This window comes from Mytilus trossulus, chromosome 8, assembly GCF_036588685.1.
Source record: "Mytilus trossulus isolate FHL-02 chromosome 8, PNRI_Mtr1.1.1.hap1, whole genome shotgun sequence".
In the NCBI taxonomy this organism is placed as follows: Eukaryota; Metazoa; Mollusca; class Bivalvia; order Mytilida; family Mytilidae; genus Mytilus; species Mytilus trossulus.
The window spans coordinates 1,717,494-1,738,037 of NC_086380.1; the positions used below are offsets into that span (position 1 = coordinate 1,717,494).

Here is a 20,544-nt window from a genome sequence, read left to right on the forward strand (position 1 = left end):
ATAAACTGCGGATATGCCGAAAACCAGGTGTTTTCGTGTTAGAAAAATTCGATTAGCGAACGATTATCCTGTCCGTAGAACGTTTTCCGGCGAAGGGATGACGTCTGGAATACATTTATCCAATACTTTAAGAATGTATCCGAGCTAAATGTTTGGAATAATGAAAAGGCACGTAGAGGACAAGCTGAGACCTTTGCATACGGGATGCCATTAATTATTCAAATAGATTTTGAACACTTGAAACGGAAGATGGAAGAGAGATTTGGACATACGACGAAGAAAGAAAGGTATGTAACAGAGGCAACACTGAGAAAAAGAAAACCGGAAGAATATTTGAGAGATTTCGGTGAAGCCATAGAGGATTTGTACCGTAGAGTGTATCCGGGCAATCCTGAGACTGTAGAACTCTATTAAAGCGTTCCTTGACAAGTGTGGACAATCAGTGGATTTTGGCCTTGCTGTCAAGCGAACCAGACCTAATACCATGCAGGAGGCGGCAGATAATTTAATGCTGGAAGAATGCTTAAAAATTGGAGAGAAGGATCTTGTTAGCAAGCATTCAAACCAGTTCAGCGGCCGATATTTGAAGTTGAAGATTGGGATAGTGATGAAGATGTTACGACAGAAGCAGAAGGAACACGAAGAGAATATGTCGACAGAAATAATATTCAAAAGTTCTGATAGTTATCCATGGAATACCGGGCTAGAGTCACGAGGGCGATACTTTGACCGTGAAAGATGACGTGGAAGAGGCAGATCCTTGATGTTTAAAAATCGTCCATCAGAATTTCCGGAACCGAGAAGGGGACCGTAGAGATTCTTGAGACAGATTTGTGAATAGGAGATCGACACCGGAGTCAAGGTGTCGGTCACCCGGGAATGGACGGCCTAATGAAAAGAAAAAAAAACAAAAAATGAAACGACGGAAGAAGATAGTGAATAAACCAAGTGACTTTATGAACAGTTGTTTATTTATTGTGTTAACTATGTTGTTTTATGCAGAAGTTTTTCTGTTTTTGTTTATAGTCGAAATTTAAACTTTATTTGGTGCACAAGACCCTAAACATATTGTAATGGTGTCCCGAAGCCCTTTTAAAAGTACAAATTGGTGCACGAGACCCTAAACATATTCTTATGGTGTCTCGGATCGCTTTAAACAATGATTTTTTTACAGAACAGTAAATTCTATTGTTTTAAAAGTTTTCAATATAAAAAAATGTAGACTTAAATGTATCATTGTCAACACTAGTTAACACACATATTTTTGTTATATGTCTTATTTTGATAGGTGCTTATTTTTTAATAGACTTTAATTTTCTTAGCAAAATTATTGTAAAGTCGTTATGAAAATTTGGAACCTGTGACCTTGCTATTTGCTTGGTGTCAATCGGAACAAATTTTATTTTGTCTTTTTAAGTTGTTTTATGTTCCAGTGATAATTATGATATCACTATGAGATGAGTAATTTTTATAGTTTTATTTTTTTATGGTGCAGAAACTGAACAGTGGAAGTTCCGCCGTAGTCATGGCTAAGAGGGGGCTGTGTAACGTTTTTCGTTTATTACATGCATCACTGCGTTTTATTAGCATGATATAATTAAATTGCTTATTCTCATCAACCGTTATAAGTAATTCCTTACAATCTAATTGTATCGCCTTCAATATAAGAGTGTACGTGTTAAATGTCAGATCAATCATGTTAATAAGCTGGTGCCCCGTTGATTTGTTTATACAGGTGCTTCGGTTGACCTTAGCTCCGGGCTCCGGGCTCCTGTAATATAGCTCCTGTAGAATATTTCTTAGTTCAGAGTCATTGAACCATATTATGATCAGGTTACTAGAGTAATATAAAAGAGAGAAATAGACAGTGAGAGGATATACGATATACGAGGAGGAGAGACGATATTGTGTACGAGAGGAGTGTACATGGTACGTAGGAGATTTAGGATTATGTCACCGTATTGTTGAGCGTTGTAAACTTGTATTACTGTTACATGTACTCTGGATTTTGAATAATACAGTGTTGAACTTTTAATCGACTTTGTGTTAATGTTAACTAGCAAGACTTCGTTCAGACTACACCACTGATCCATATATTTATTTATGTGACCAAGATTCTCTTAATCACGCTACCAGAAATTTTTAGTGTTACCCTATTAAAGAGTATACTTGGAATTTGTCGTTCCGTGTACGAGTGAAATGTAGACACCAAACAACTAAGCACAAACACAAGAATATACACTTAAGTTTAAGTCCCCATACTTAAAACTTTTTCGTCACAGGTATTTGAAAAAAAAAGTAAAATATGTATGTATTTGTATACTGCTTAATGCATCCATCCTGAAAATATATGTATGTTGGTAATTTTTGTTTATTTTTTTCTTTTGTGAAGAGTTGTCTTATTGGCAATCACACCACATTTTCTTTTAATGTGCACGCCGTTTCTTTTTGTTGGTGTGTAAGGGTTGTTATCTTCAGTGAGAAGTGTCGTTCGTGCGTATATCGCAAATATTGACTTATCTATTGTTCATATATACGCGGCATTGTAACAACTTCCCTTACCGAAAAAAATCAGCCTCCTGCAAATAGTTGCTGCAGGTCTGCTGCAAACTTGCTACAGACTTGCAGCGAACACAGAGTCTGTGTTTGCAGCGTGTTTGCTGCAAATCTGCTGCTAACAATTTACCATGCAAATAAGTGTTTGCTGCAGACCTGCAGACTTTACGGAAATATATAGGTGTCAGACCACTATTCAAAAATCCGTGTCTGTTTAACCAAATTTTGCAATTTTCACATTTCCAAATGTTTCACCTTAAGTTTAACTTCATAGAAACCAGGTATATCCTTATATAATTCTATACATGCCAATTTTCAACTTACCTTTAAAATCTTCTAATAAAAAAATGACCTTTCAACAGAGGTACCCCAAAAATATCCCCTTGTTTTCTGAAAATCTTTAATTAGATATAGGAAGATGTGGTGTGAGTGCCAATGAGACAACTCTCCATCCAAATAAAAATTAAAAAATTAAACCATTATAGGTTAAAGTACGGCCTTCAACACGGAGCCTTGGCTCACACCGAACAACAAGCTATAAAGGGCCCCAAAATTACTAGTGTAAAACCATTCAAACGGGAAAACCAACGGTCTGATCTATATAAACAAAAAATTAGTATACTATAGAGCGTATTAATCCTGTTTTTTTTTAAGTAAACTCATTGACAAGTGCGTTTTGACTCAAAACGGTATAAAATATATTTCTCTTTCACCAAAAGTTTCATTTCATTTCTGCAAATTTGTTGGTTAGTTTGAGTAAGCAAAGACATCAAAAGCACTATTTTGTGTCAGTGTAGGGCTACTTTTTCTACGTTCTTAATTGGAAGGAGTAATTGGTGGTCTGATACCTTTATACTCCAGCAAGATATCAATGATAATGCGCAGCTGGAATGTATACGGTCGAATGTGCCTCAGTTCAAGGACATGTGGTTTAAATAGTTGAACTACTGTTTCATATACTAAATTTAGTCCTGGTATCTATGATGAGTGTATTTTCAAGAGCCGGTCAACATTTCACTTATGAGTTTGAATCCCGCAGCGGACGTGTTCACCAGACTCTAATCTTAATTGACTGGGACTTTCAGTTTTACTATTGAAGATCGGTGGTTCTCTCCGGGCACTCCGGCTTCCTATATTATAACCACTGACCACATTAAACAACACATTATTAGTATCTAAAGTGGCGTTAAATCAATCAATCAGACTACGGTCGGTTGACAGTTGTTTTCCATTCGTTTAATGTGTTTGAGCTTTTGATTTTGCCATTTCAGTAGGGACTTTCTTTTTTTATTTTTTTTTGTTCAGTTTTTTTGTTTTGCTTTTCGCCATCACGAGTTGTTGGCAGACTGTTACTGTGCCTTCATTTCTGAACTTATTTGTAAACTAAACTTGAAAGACAGCTTATATGTTATAAGTTTAAAGTTGTGATTCTAGTATGAATCATTTCATTTCTTCTATATTAAAGGGATATAACAGTTAACAAAACAACAGTATTTTGATGATTCTATTAAGATTATATATATATATATATATAAGTACTCAAGCGTATTAACGAATATATTACACATTGTTTTGACACATATTCGATATGAAAATTTAAACAAGTCCAACAATATCAGACAAAAAATACAAACAATTAATGTCAGAGTCTTGATTAAATTAGTATTTACATTGTTCATGTTATTTAGATATAACTGATACTAATAACTGCAGAAAAAAATGTTTTTCACTCATATAATACCTCTTACCTAAATGAAATTACATAATCATCACACAAATCTATTATACAACAATGGAATATAGCTGAACTAGAAACATACATTGAACCATTTGTTATATTCTTACTACACTTAATATTATCACTTTTTTTGGATGGAATCAGGTAAATTACGTTTCAAATTCAAATTAAATTTGAGCTTTTCAAATTTTCAAATTTAATCCACTGTATAATGCAGCAATTTATAAAGTCACAAAATGAAAAATAATACATTAATAATTTTAAAGTGTGTCCTTGATGTTTACTTTAATGCAACTGATAATTGGTTCAGCTGCTATCTTGTGTGTTCTTTGTGTTAATTATTCGCGAAACCTTGAGTTAATTTTAATTGTATATTTCAGTTTAAATGTATGGCCCAAATTGACTAATGCTCAAATTAAAAATATCTTAAATGTAGGTCTTTGATGACTCGGTAACGGCAATAAACTGGATTAAAGTTATATTTGAATCTTTTAAAGTGCAGTATTCTGAATACAACGGTAATATATTTCCGTGCAAAATAGTGTGTTCTGGTGATTACTGATAATTTGAGACTTGAAAATAAAATTTTACCAGTATATCATCGTCCCTAACATTGTGTACAAATTCAAAATGATTAGGCGAATGATTTGCCCAAGAGAAAAACTGCTCTCAAATGAAACCCCCGCACCTTGTGTTATTTAATGGGAAGCATGAAAAGAAACTTTCAAAGAAACTTTCAAAGAACCTCAAATGGCATGTATAAAGTTTGATCATTATAAAGGCGAAATCAAATTACACCATGACTTGTCGATGACATCGAACGAAACTATTGAAAGGATTCTGTTAAGTTTTACATACTCATCATTTGACAATAATCATAGAGAAAACATTTCTAAGGTAATAACAGACTTTAATTTACAGAGCTTAAGCTTTATCTTAAATACAGTTGTTATAACAATAAAATACTAACTAGTGGTAAAATAGTATATCATAGACAAAAGACATTTCAATGCATATTGGTAAGATATATATTGTGGTTTACAACGATCTGGTAAAGTAATAATGCAACAATATTTCAATGGATTATTGAATAATCTGAAACATGCAGGACATAACGCAGGTGTGCATTAAACAGTAAGTCAGTTTTACTATTATCAATCTACCTTTAACAATCTTTACTACTGTCTCACAAAATTTATAGTATGTATAATAAATTGTATATTTATGATAAAAAAATAAGAAAAAACACCACACAAGATCAATGACACTGTTGAAAAAAGAAACTCATTATTTACAATATACAAATCTTTGCATAATGTTTTGATCTGTATGGAAAATCTGTCCAAATTGATTCATATAATGGAATGACTATTATAAAAATGAAATCAGATATTGATGTTTTTAACTTTGAAGAACCCAAATATACTATAACATACATTTATCTAAAGGGTATAACACAGGATGTATCTTATTTTCCCGATCATTTAAAAAAAAAATCCTATTTATTTACTTCAACCATATCAAGTAAATACATTTTTTAATTATTATTAAAAAACCGTACCCACAAAAATAGTTTACACAAAAAGTTTAACATAATTCAAAAACTCAAAAAACTTAAATTACAATACAAAAATAACATAAGTACAGACTTAACTATGTATAAATATTTTAAAACTAAAGTGAAAATATTAATTGTGTTTCTACTTATAAATATAGACAATAATAATTAGAAAAATCAGGATTTTCTAAATAAATAATCCAACTGTTTTATATAACATAAGATAAAATGAAAGATATATTCAATAAAAATAATAATGCATACACTTTACTATATTATGAAATAAAAAAATAAATAAATTAAAATTGGCCAATTCACAATTGAGCAAAGGCAAAGAGGAAAGATGTGATTAAGAAATACATCCCATCCTTTTTTCGTGGTTCCTCCAAAGGTTTTGTATCAAGGATACTTTAATTTAGTGAAAAAGAATAGCATGAAAGACTCAAGAATTAACGAAAAAGTGCGTCATTCCCACCTACATTAATAACTATTCCTTGTTTATTTACCTTTTAACTTGGGTTGTTGCATTTTATTTTGATCAACCTATATCGAAACACTCCCATAAACCTGTAACACCAAAATGTGCAGTTACATTTGTAAAGTTTAAATGTAATTGAATTATGAGATTACTTCAAAAATACGTCATACAATTCATTCCGTAGCTGGTTGATTCAAATCACAAAGGATGCATCAAAATCGAGAGTACAGAGGTTCTTAAGAAACTGAATATCGCGTGTTTTCTTAGCACCAATACCACTGATGTATGTCCATTATCTGTAGCAATGTTTAAAGGGGATTTCCCATCTATTCTACATATGTGTGTTTTTGCTCCTTTATTTAACAATAAACGTACAATATCCTCATGTCCTACTTCACATGCATAAAATAATGGTGTCGTGCCATCTTTTTTTGTCATATCTAGATTAGCGTTATGTTTCAGAAGAACACGGGCTACATCTAACCAACCCATAAAACAGGCTATGTGGAAAGGAGAAGAACCAGCTACTACATTAAAGACATAATCCTTTGACTTAATTTCGTCATAATCGACCGATCCAAAAGACTTCCTTTTAATATTTCGTTTTACATTTGATAACCCATAAGTCATAATGTTATAATATATATCTAGTTGATTTTGCACTAGTGATTTCCTTGCATTGTTATCAAATGCATGTTGGATACTCTCTTTACAGAAAATGCAGTTGGCACCGTTCTCTAACAATAACTGTGTTATTTCTTGGTTTCCGTTTAGTGCACTAAAAAACAAAGCATTATACCCTTCAAAAGTTCTGGCGTTAATATCTGAATTATATTTTACCAATAGCTTGACTAATCTGGTATTGTTATTCAAACATGCTTTAATCAGTGGTGTGACGCCAACATTGTCACATGGATCAATGTTAGCATTCTTCTCTAATAACATGCTTACTATATCACTATGACCTACTTCACACGCGTAAGATAATGGAGTGGTTCCAGCTTCTTTTTTCATGTTTATGTTAGCTTTATGACCCAGAAGACAACGGAATATGTCTGTCCAACCCATAAAACAGGCAAGGTGTAACGGAGAAGAACCAACTACTACATTAAAAACATAATCTATTGACCTACTTCTGAGACAATAATAAAAAGCCGCGCCTGCGCTGTGAAAATCGTCTAACTCATCAGTTTCATAAAATAAAGACTTTGATCTGACATATCTTTTTACATTTGATGATGCGGTTTTCATTAGAGTATAAAATATATCTAGTTTTCTCTGCTGCAGTGATATCCTTGCATCGTAAGTAGATATATCTGTTAAACTGTCTTTACAATGAATACAAATGTTACAGTCGACATTGTTCTCTAATAATAGCTTAGTAATTTCTAAGTTTCCATTCAGTGTACTGAAATATAAGGCATTAGCACCGGCAAACGTCCTAGCATTAATATAAGGTTTGTGCTTAATTAATAGTTTGACTGTACTGGCGTGGTTATTCAAACATGACTTGATCAGTGGTGTAAAGCCATCATTATCACATGGATCAATGTTAGGATTTTTCTCTAGCAAAATCCGTACCACTTCCTCATGTCCTACTTCACATGCATAGGATAATGGAGTTGTTCCATCTTCTTTTGTCATGTTAATGTTAGCATTGTGGTCCAGAAGACAACGGACTATATCTATCCTTCCCATAAAGTAGGCTATGTGTAATGGTGAAGAACCTGCTACTACATCAAAGGCATAATCTATCATTTTGTTATAACCGTCTGACGTTTCCTTTTCATGATGCCCTGGTATGTTCCTTACATATTCTTGTACCCTTAGTGGTGCATAACTGAGTCATATATTTTACTCGCTAACGGCTTCTTTGCATGATAGGAAAATATGTCCCTCCAACGGTATTTACTATAGATACATATATTACTGTTAGCATTTTTAACTAGTAATAACTGTAATATTTCTAGGTTTCCTGCCAATGAACTGAAATATAAAGCACTACCACCGTCCACTGTTCTAGCATTTATATCAGGTTTGTGCTCAATTAATAACTTGACTATACTGGTGTGATTATTTAAGCATGATTTAATCAGTGGTGTAAAGCCGTCATCGTCACATGCATCAACGTTAGGTTTCCTCTCTAGAAGCATCTTTACTACATCAGTATGTCCTACTTCACATGCGTAAGATAATGGAGTTGTTCCATCCTCTTTTGTAATGTTAATGTCAGCATTGTTGTCTAGGAGACAACGGACTATATCTATCCTTCCCATAAAACAGGCTATGTGTAATGGTGAAGAACCTGCTACTACCCCAGAGGCATAATCTATCATTTCGTTATAACCGTCTGAACTCTCATTGTCATTATGGCCTGGCTTGTTTCTGACATATTCTTGCACATTTTGTGGTGCATTACTCATTAACGCATGGTGTGATTCATATGCTTTTTCAAAGTATGCATGGTATGTTTTATATGTTTCTTCAAACGATAATAATTGTTTTGCTGGGTTAGGAAATATATCAACCAAACGGTCTTTACTATAAATGCATTTATTACAATCAGCATTGTTCTCTAGTAATAACTGTACTATTTCTAGGTTTCCTGCCAATGCACTGAAATATAAAAAAATGGCACCGTCAAATGTCTTGGCATTGCTATCAGGTTTGCGCTCAATTAATAACTTGACTATACTGGTTTGGTTATTTAAACATGCTTTGATTAGAGGTGTAAAGCCATCATTGTCAGATGAATCCACGTTAGCGTATTCTTCCAACAGTATCCGTACTAGATCCTCATGTCCTACTTCACATGCGTACGATAATGGAGTTACGCCATCTTCTTTTGTCATGTTAATGTTAGCATTGTGGTCTAGGAGACAACGGACTATATCTATCCTTCCCATAAAACAGGCTATGTGTAATGGTGAAGAACCTGCTACTACATCAAAGGCATAATCTATCATTTCGTTATAACCGTCTGAACTCTCATTGTCATTATGGCCTGGCTTGTTCCTGACATAATCTTGTACATTTAGTGGTGCATTACTCATTAACGCATGGAATATTTCATTTCTTTCACTCACTAGTTCTTTGTTTGCATGATTTGTAAATATATTCGTCAAATGGTCTTTACTATAGATACATATATTACAGTCAGCATTGTTCACTAATAATAATTGTGCTATTTCTAGGTTTCCTGCCAATGAACTGAAATATAAAGCATTACCACCATCAAGTGTTTGAGCATCAATGTTTGCTCCATGTTGCAATAAAAGTTCGACTATTCTGATGTTGTTATTACTACATGACAGGGTCAGCGGCGTGAAGCCTTGTCTGTCACATAAATTAACATTAGGATTGTTCTCTAACAGCAGCTTGACGATATCACTATGTCCTTTCTGACATGCCTTGAATAGTGAGCTATGTCCGAAACTGTTGCATAGATCAACATTTGGATTCTTCTTTAATAGCATATTAACAATAGTGGTATGCCCTTTCTGACATGCCATAGACAGTCCAGTAGTTCCATCATTCCTACGCTGATTCACATCAATATTTGTTTGTAAAATCCACTCTACCATATCAGTATAACCAAGATTACAAGCAAAAATAAGTGGATATTCACCTATTTGTAAATTACACTGAGTGCTACTCATCACTGTTGCTGCATATGTGTCGTTGGTATTGGTCAATGCTGTTTGATTTGATTTGTCAAGTTTCAGTAAGTAGTGTAATAAAAGTTGTTGAAATGATGACTCTTTCATATCTTTTTTATGAAACACATATCTCACCTTTCCTTTTGACCAGTCTTTTATCAACCTTCCTAAATATGATTTTAAATTATCATTTGTGATCTCAATTATAAATTCATTGTTAAAGGTCTTAGCATTTAATGAGTTCTTCCAAACAAAACGTCCTTCTATTAAATCGTCATTACCGTGGTCTATGAAACATTTAGAATATTTCAGACCGAAATAATGAGCAAGGAAGTCAAATAATTTATCGTGTAAGGCTCTGTATATACCGTTCTCTTTACACATAAATGTACCCTCTAAGGTGTTAAGTGCCTCTTCAAGTTCTGTCTTGGTGGTGCTTCTATTCAATCCACAAGCATCACAAGTGTCTTCAAGGATCTGCCGTTGTTGATCTTTAACTTCACCTTTGAACCATTTTTCTTCAAGTCTATTATTAAATAAAACAACAAATGCAAGACTGCAAACCTTATATTTGCCAAGTATGTCTAATTCGTTTTTATAGAAAACAAACGGGTGTTCGAAAAATTCGCTAACATTAATTGTATCATCTTTCTGATTGTGATAAAGAAAACATAAAAGAGGAAAAAAATCATATTGCTTTGCTACCTCATTAATATTTTTAACATTTGAACCAATATACATGTCAGCTATATTTGTTTTCTCTAAAGATGTTAGACACAATTCGTCTGATATTAAGTTACATTCACAAGATTTAAAAGGGGATAATAAATTAAATCTATTATCTTTGTAAATATGTAATCTACAAGATACAATAATCTTACAACATTTGTCTTCAACAATTCTGTTAATAACAGGTAACAGTTGGACCCAAGTCTCAATCTGATGTTGGTCTGCAGTGTAATTTCCACAAATATCATCTACAATGAGCACTGTTTGTTTACCCGGATCATAATAATATAGTATGTTTGTTGGTGAATAAATTGGTATTACTTTGTATCCTTCTCTCTGAAGAACTAGTGCTGCATGTCTTGCTGTAAAAGATTTTCCCACTCCGGATGAACCAGTTAAAGTTACGCAGCTGTTTTCCTGTAAACATTCCATTACGTACTCACTAGCTGTCGTAGAAACAAACATCTGATCTCCCTTTTCCCAGTCTTCAATCTCTTTATTTATATGTTCTGAAATTTTGAAAAAAAAACAATCTTCATACAATCTAACTCTTTTTCATCTTGTAACAGTATTAAAACATTTGACTTTTTACCCATTTCACAAGTATTCCACATTCCAAACTTAAAGACAAATTGAAAGAGTTGGTATTACTTTGCTTCATTAAAAAGAATGGCCAACGTAGATACAAGTACCTTGTCTCAGGGAGGGATAAATCATAATTTGTAAAGAATCACTCTGAAACTGATATTATCAAGATGCTTGATTTCTTGATCGACAACATATTTGTTACGTTCGAAGGACGTGTTTTTCAACAAACTGTCGACATTCCAATGGGAACAAACTGTGCCCCTCTACTTATAAAAAAGAAGATGTGGTATGATTGCCAATGAGACAACTATCAACAAAAGACCAAAATGACACAAACATTAACAATTATAGGTCACTGTACGGCCTTCAACAATGAGCAAAGCCCATACCGCATATAGTCAGCTATAAAAGGCCCCGATAAGACAATGTAAAACAATTCAAGCGAGAAAAACTAACGGCCTTATTGATGTAAAAAAAAGAACGAAAAACAAATATGTAACACATAAACAAACGACAGCCACAGAATTACAGGCTCCTGACTTGGGACAGGCACATACATAAATAATGTGGCGGGGTAAACATGTTAGCGTGATCCCAACCCTCCCCCTAACCTGGGACAGTGGTATAACAGTTCAACATAAGAACGAACTATAAAAAAACAGTTGAAAAAGGCTTAACTCATCAGATAGACAAAAAATAAAAGTGGACGTGGCCGGGTACATCCTGACACAAAAAGACACAATGAACAGATATGAGAGTACTCGCAGTTATCTGACAGCTAGTTCAAAGCCATTAACAACTAATAAAAAAATCATGCCTCTAAGACTAAGCAATCAATCCGTACACATCCAATATACAATGGATTTAGTGTAAAGACGTCATAAACAGCCAGAGAAAAACATGACCTTGTGCAATGCCAAGTTACAGGTATCGACAGATTGTAGAGACATGAACATGTATATGTATATAACATACTAGTAATATTTAGTTAGCTTTTAATCTACTTATAACAAAGTCAATATTTATACCAATAAATATTCAATGATCTTATCACAGTGTTGAAAAGGTAACCTTTAAGAATAAGTTTATTTAATGGAGCAATAAGTTTACATTGATCATTTCTAAATTTCCGGGCACGGTTAACAACATTTCCGTAAAAATAAGGATGTGCTATCCCGTTTGAAATAAGTTTTCTACAGGTACAACCAATCTTCAAAACCAAATCTTTATATCTATGGAAAACTTTAGAAATTTGCCGACTTGTTTCTTAATTATTATGAGGCTGACTTCATGCAGGAACTTCTTAAGGAAAAAAAGATAAGAAGTTAGCAATATCCTTTAACTCTACTTTCCGCTATATAGATGATGTTCTTTCACTTAACAATTCAAAATTTGGTGACTATGTGGAACGCATCTATCCCATCGAACTAGAGATAAAGGATACTACAGATACAGTTATTTCGGCTTCATATCTCGACTTACATCTAGAAATTGGCAATGAGGGTCGGTTGAAAACAAAACTAACAAAAGAGATGATTTCAGCTTTCCAATTGTTAACTTTCCATTTCTAAGTAGCAACATTCCAGCAGCATCTGCATACGGGGTATATATCTCCCAATTGATACGATATTCCCGTGCTTGCATTTCCTATCATAATTTTCTTGATAGAGGTTTGCTGCTCACAAGGAAGCTATTAAACCAAGAGTTCCAAATGGTGAAATCATCCCTTCGTAAATTTTACGGACGCCATCACGAGTAATTCAAGATATTAAGCCGACTTAACTGTATCTGTAGTATCCTTTATCTCCGATGGGATATCATTCTTTATCATGACCATTTTTTTACACTTTAGTCTTTTAATTTTTTGAAATTCAATTATGAATTTGATGTATACTTTTTACAATCATATTGTTTACATATGAATCTTCCATAGGGTACGAAAAGGTTGACATCAATGAGACAGTTTGAAATAGTCGGATAAACACTTTCAAAAATGATATGGTATATAAATATATCAATTACACCTTATGTCAGAATCCTGGATTTTAATTGGTCGATAGCCAGTGTATTTTTCACTAATTTACTGTTATCAAATGAATATCGTTAATTTTTTAACGCCACCGGGGTATTTGCCAAAAGGATATGCCTTTTTTACCCTCTCTGTCGTGGTATTTGCCAAAAAAAATTCTATCCGCCTTTACGCTTGTAACGTCACGATCATCAATACGTTATTTAACATTAACATTCGGTGTTCAAAATCTTCCATGAGGTATTTAGCAGACAGTTAGTTAAAAGGTAGATACAAACGTGACCTAAGGTCAAGGAACAGTAAATGGGCTATGTCACAGATTTTGCTAATAATTTGCATACAAAAATCTATGGAGTAGAATTAAAGATTTGGCGATTTTAAGACAAATTTTTGAAGGGTTTTCGCCGATTTTATGTGCTTTCTATACAAATTTTCACCCATTTTGCAAGAATTCATTCAGTAATATTTTAAATGATAAACGAGATAAATGCATTATTTTTTCGATTTTCAGTTAAAGTTCATCGAGACAGTTGTATGCCAAATTTTACTGAAATCTGTGACATAGCCCATTTACTGTTCCTTGACCTTAAAGGAATTTTGGTACACTTCCCGTCTTCTATGTTTACGGAGGGCCATTAATGCCAGTAGGATATTCAAAATATATAGTGAAAACCAACCTGATACCGATTAAATGACGATGCAAACCCCCTGTTATTTTAATGTCGATAAAAAAAGACTCTGTATATATAAAGATTGTATCAAAAAGATTTTTAAGAATAATGTCATCTTCAATATCTACGGAGGGTTTAGAATTTTTTTTTACAAAACATTAAATTTCTCGAAAAACTAAGGATTTTCTTGTCCCAGGTACCTTTAGCAGTCAGTATTTGTCACAACTTTTTGGAATTTTGGATCCTCAATGCTCTTCAACATTTTACTTGTTTGGCTTTATAAATATTTTGGAATGAGCGGTACTGATGAGTCTTATGTAGACGAAACGCGCGTCTGGCGTACTAAATTCTAATCCTGGTGCCTTTGATATTTACACCACTGGGTCGATGCCACTGCTAGTGGACGTTTCGTTCCCGAGTGTATCACCAGCCCAGTTGTCAATACTTCGGTGCTGACATGAATATCAATAAGGTGGTCATTTTTATAAATTTTCTGTTTACAAAACATTAGATTTTTCGAAAAACTAAGGATTTTCTTGTACCAGGTATAGATTACCTTAGCAGTATTTGGCACAACTTTTTAGAATTTTGGATCCCTTATGCCTTCAACTTTGTACTTGTTTGGCTTTATAAATATTTTGGTATGAGCGGCACTGATGATTCTCATGTAGACGAAACGCGCGTCAGACATACTAAATTTTAATCCTGGTACCTTTGATAACCTATCAGACGTCTCTTTTCATAAAACAAAATGCCAAAACTTCAGTACAAAGGGCAAAGGAAAATTGTGAGAGACCTCTGATCTATCAATCGGCCTATATTACGCAAACTTTTACTAGGTAGATTCAAACGTGACGAAAAAGAATAGGATTACACTTCCTGTCTTTTATGTTTACGATTAAATTTTCGATATTCAAAATATATAGTGAAAACCCAACATGATACCGCTAAAATGACCGTGAGACCCTTTATCTATCAGTCGGCCTTATATTTAGCAGAAAGTTAGTTAATGGCATGGGTAGATACAAACGTGACAAAATGGAATAACGGTACAGTTCCTGTCTTCTATTTTCGGAGGGCCCAAAGTGTCAGTTTTCGCTATATATTTTAAACATCAAACTGGCACTTTGGGATTTCAACTAAAATGTATCATAAATGGATATGCTAATCTCACAGTGAATAATTTATTACAAAAATAAAAAAAAAAAAAATCCCAAAAATCGTTTTGTTTTCTCAGAATAGAACTTATCATCCAGGTAGTAATTTGTATGCAGATACCGTGAATCAATACATAACCGATTTAAATACCTTGTTTTGTATAAAAATATATAGTTAGCAGAAGAACATAATCAAATGACTATAGTCAACATACGTTAATAGAAAAGACTACTTACAGTTACTAACATGCCAGCTCAAGACCTCAATTAAACTGATCGCAATATGATTTCTTCATCAGATGAAATTTAGCACAATCGCTTGTTTAATTTCTTAATTAAATTTTAGGTTGAAACAATTATTTTTCTTAAACAAAATTTCACAAGTTTAGAACTTTAAAACTTTTAGAATAAGAAAAAAAAAAAAAATTTGTAGTGAAGTTTTAATGCCAGGATAAATGTGTCCACACTAAGACGCCATTTTGAGAAAGTAATTTCGGCACCATACGGAATATTGAGAACATAAATTAGGATAATTTTGAAATTTCATCAATGTCAGCGTTTACTTTAAAAAATGTTAATGTCAGCATTTACGTTTAAAATTGTTAATATCAGCGTTTACTACATCAAATTGGGCACACCATTGGGAATCAACTGTAACCAACCTGTTGCATGATCCTTGAAATATATTTATCTTTGAAAAATGTGAACGAATGTCCAACTGTAGATCCACGTTCTATAGTTGTAAGGCCTTTAAGAAGCATTAAAAAAGTGATTGCAAAAAAAAGAGAACTACAAGTGAATTTCAAAACGGAATGCGCCTTATCTAACGATATATAAATATAACAATATGGACATACTTTCTGACTTGTTTTCAAAATAGTCTAAATTATCGCAAGTAATGTTGATTATCTTTTCACAGTTTTTGGTGTTGTCATTCCGACTTTGTGGTATAATATGATATATACAAATGAATTGAAGAAAATTTGTTTTGATATCATATGTCTCTTTAAATTGATTCAGTATGTATTTATTATTGAAAAAGATATTTCTCCCTCACAACACTTTTGATAAAGAAATAGTTTATTCTCAATTTTTTTTTATACCAAAAGTATATTAAACCAAATGACCTGGCCCATATAGTCCGTTTGATCACGAAAGCGTTCCTCATTTAAACCCAATTTGAAATGGGTACTTCTAAATCTATTAAAATATTCTGAAATGTGTTCAATACTATCCTTATTCATCATTCATATTATATTTGCACCATATTTTCTATATTTATTATTGAAAAGGATCTGGTTTTCCATTCTATAGAAACTTAATAAAATTATTAACAATTTTCAAAAAAGGGGTTTGGCAATATTATTAATGACTGATTGAGAATTGGCAATGCTTTACACTGTATGACTGTAACTGTTTCCTAGGTATGAATGATTTTGGTAAATTCTCTTTAAAATCATAGGCAGTCTTGTCATCAGCAAAATGTTGTTATTTGATAGGTAAATTTTTAAATGTCTCTGTCTGATTCCATTTTAATCTTTCGATCTCTCTGGTGAAATATTTCCTTTTGATGTACCGCAGACACAATCTATAAGGATTCTGTTTATTCGTAACCAAGAACACTCAGAGAAATTTCCTAAAATATATAGGGACGGTTTCCATCGACTTGTCATCATCATCTAAAGTTAAGGTTGAGTCATCATTTTGATAAAGCAAAGGGTTGTCTACCTAAATATCTTTGGTTATGTTTTTTTGCTGCACTCATCAATTATAAAGCCAACAAAAAGGTTAAGGGGATACAGACTCCTCATAATAACCCCTCTTTCTATATTAAAGAAACTCGAGCAATTAATTATGATTCAACTTTCGATATTGAAATATAAAGATTTTACCAAATTTCAGAAATCAGGTCTAAAGTTTAAGAATGCATGTGCTTTATTTATGAATTACCATTCAAGAATATCAAATGCTTTTTCAAAATATAACAGGAGAAAACTCCAAAAACTCCTAGTATACTTTCTTCTTCGGTTCTTTCTATTAAGTCAACAATTGGTCTTTTACAATCCATTTTGTATCTACCTTTAATAAATCCTAACTGTGGTTCATCGCATAATATGTTTGAGCAAATTTTTTTTCTATTTGTTTTAGATGCTAAAAAAGAAGATGTGGTATGATTGCCATTAAGACAACTCTCCACAAGAGACGAAAATATCACAGAAATAAACAACTATATGTTACCGTACGGCCTTAAACAATAAGCAAAGCCCATACAGCATAGTCAGCTATAAAGACCCCGAAATGACAAAGTTAAACAATTCAAACGAGAAAACTAATTGATGTAAGCAAATCAAAGAAAATCAATTATGTAACACATAAACAAACGACAACTGCATTACATGCTCCTGAATGTGGACAGGAACATACGTAAACAATGTGTTGGGGAATTAAACATATTATCGGGAACCTAACACCTTAACCTTGGACGGTAATGTAACAGTACAACATACAATGTAAGAGCGAACTATAAAAATCAGTTGAAAAGGCTGACGTACGGTGACCTATAGTTGTTAATTTCTTTGTCATTTTGGTCTCTTTAGGAGAGATGTTTCATTTGCAATAATACCACCTCTTTTTTTATATTAACTCATCAGATGGATAAAAATACAAATACTATAAATACATGTGGACGTGGCCGGGTACTTGTACCTACCAACAGAAAAAGACACTTAATACAGATATAAGAGAACTCGTGGTTACTGACAGCTAGTTCAAAGCCACTAACAACTAATAAAACAAATCATGCATCGCAGACTAAACTCTAACAACAAATGGATTTAGTGTAAAGATGTTATGAACAGTCAGAAAAACAGGACATTGTGCAATGCCAAGATATTGGTATCGACAGATTGTAGATTCATGAATGTGTGTATGTATATAACAATGATATTTAGTTTGCTTTTAGTTTTACTGATAACGAAATCAATTTGAATACCAATAGAACAATTTTCAATGATCTAATTACAGTGCTGAATTGGTAACCTTTTATAATAAGATTATTTTAAGGATCGATAAGTTTACTAGGATCGTAAAAATGAAGATGCGCTATCCTGTTTAATATAAGTTTTCTACAGTTACCTCAAAAATTCAAAATCAAATTTTTACATCTATAAAAGAATTTAGTAAAGTTTTAAGTAATTTGTGGTAACGAAAATCCCTGTTTAATAATTCACCAGTAATACCTAGATTACGTTCGTTAAAATAATAATAATAAAAAAAAATACGTTACAACAGACACGGGCATAGCAAAAGAGTTTTGAAATATAAACGCCGTGTGATGACCAAAGGAACATTACAATCCCAAAAAAAAGGGAAAATAAGCAATACGGAAAGAAAAAATTGTCCTCCATTTTAGTGTGAGTTTCCCGTTTAAAACCGAAATATCTAGGAAAGGACAGTTATAACCGTTTAAATTAGATTTATTTAAAGTTCATTTGTGTAAATGTCTGCAGTATATTGAGAAAAGTCTTGATTATTCAACGAAAATATATCATCAGGTGTTGTTAAATTTATCATTAAAATGCAATTAAGACTGAGTTTGGTCACAAACTGGGATTCATAAAAAGTATAAAAACAAGTCTGCTATTAAAAGGGCACAATAAGTGCCAATATGAATACCTACAACCTGTCGATAAACTTTTTTGCTGAAACGTAAATAAATACAATCAAGGAGAAAATTAACTTATTCAGTTATCTCATCACACCTCTAGTAAGTATATCTAGATTTACTTTTCTCATTAGAAGAGTTGCAGCAAATATATTTGCATTCAGATTTACATAACGACTTTTTAATTAGATAGGAAAACTTTTGTTTGATAATATTTGGTGGAAGTGTAGTGTAAAGAGTAGAAAAAGAATTTCATAGATTAGCCTACTTTTCTGTTAAATTCCTCATTTATATCAACCCATTCTACAATATCCCAACCAAATGAAAGAAAATCGTAAGTTACCTGTCTCTGGAAGCAAACTTAGCAGGTTCTCTATTTCTTTTTTGGCTGAAAAGAGTAAGTTTTGTTGAATGCTTATGCCAGGAAATAATATAAGCAATATTTCATTTGACAAACAATAACAATATATGGATTCAATTCAATCGACTGTACAACCATAGTTATTTTAATGGGCTCCAAATGGATAGCTTCTAAATCATCTGTAAAGTAAGTAAGTAAGTAAGTAAATTATTTATTATAGTGACATGTGTAAATTATGTACAGATTATAAACATATAATATATGATAAATAGTAATACACCCGGCCCAATGGACTTATAAGTCACCTCAAATAAAGTAAAACAATTATTAAACAATCTGTATGTAAAGAGTTTTTCGATATGTGTTTTTGAATTATTCTTCACATTTGTCTTATTTTACCTGTACTCTTCTATATTCATATTGTATTTCTAAAAGTTTAACAGAACGCAAGCCATATCAGGAACTAGTCAATGAAAAACAAAGTTAGTTAGGAACATCTTTTAGAGTGTTGTAGTTCGACAACTAACAACAAAGAGATTAAATGACGCGGTTGCAAGCAACTGTACATCTCTTTATTGCCCAAAACAATGAGCGAAACATCATGTTTAGGACAAAATGTACGACTATTCAAACAAAAACTAAACGGTCATATTAATCAAATTAAAACATTTAATAAATATGACAGTGTGAAACCAAAGACCAGTACTTAATTATAGAATTTTCATTTGATATACTTTAAATGAATTATGAATCTGTAATCCGGTTTTATATCCATGCTGTAATTTTTTAACTAGTAGCTGCCAGTATAAATTTATAATTAAAACTGAATAATTGCCATGCAATAGCCTTTATCAATTCAGTAACAAATATACTAAATAATGCTACTTTATTCACTGTATCCGTCTTTCTGGTTTTTTTTACATTTCAGAAAATAGTGCCATTGGAAACGTTTAAAGAAGTGGTCATGCACTTATTGTTTGATTTAAGTTTTTTTTAAATTCATTTTTAATTTTTTTTATTAGTTTATTTTGTATAAACAACCACTATGTTTCGAGTAGGCTTGAGGCACCAATCATACTTCTTGTAGATTATAGTTATTGTAGTATTTGCATTCGATTGGAAGTAATAAGTCAAAATGTTGTTGTTTGTTTAGAACAGTGGAGGCCACGTTTTAAAGTGAAGCAAATCTTCCATCATAATTCATACACGCGATCGAATATGTTGCATACTCAAAGCATGATAGTAATAGTTTAATTACATAATTTTCAGAAATTCAAAAGTGTTTTTTTCTCATGTGACGTATGGTGCCATAGCTGCCATTTTTAATTGAAAATAAAGTCATCAAATAGCTTTTAT

At 32.5% G+C, this 20,544-nt stretch overlaps 3 protein-coding genes across 3 annotated transcripts in view; 1 reads left to right on the forward strand and 2 right to left on the reverse strand.

The window, feature by feature from the left end:
• The window catches only part of LOC134728098 (uncharacterized), a 313,423-nt gene that overhangs the window by 214,559 nt on the left and 78,320 nt on the right, over window positions 1–20,544 (forward strand). The gene's annotated exons all lie outside the window — the stretch shown is intronic.
• LOC134681514 (ankyrin-1-like) lies at window positions 6,529–8,088 on the reverse strand. Its single transcript, XM_063541152.1, has one exon. The coding sequence runs from the start codon at window positions 8,086–8,088 to the stop codon at window positions 6,529–6,531; it is 1,560 nt and encodes a 519-aa protein (XP_063397222.1).
• Window positions 8,157–20,544, reverse strand: part of LOC134681515 (uncharacterized) — a 32,233-nt gene continuing 19,845 nt past the window's right edge. Inside the window, exon 4 of the mRNA XM_063541153.1 lies at window positions 8,157–11,227. Within this exon, the coding sequence (XP_063397223.1) occupies window positions 8,157–11,227 (3,071 nt within the window). The remainder of the gene's footprint in view (window positions 11,228–20,544) is intronic.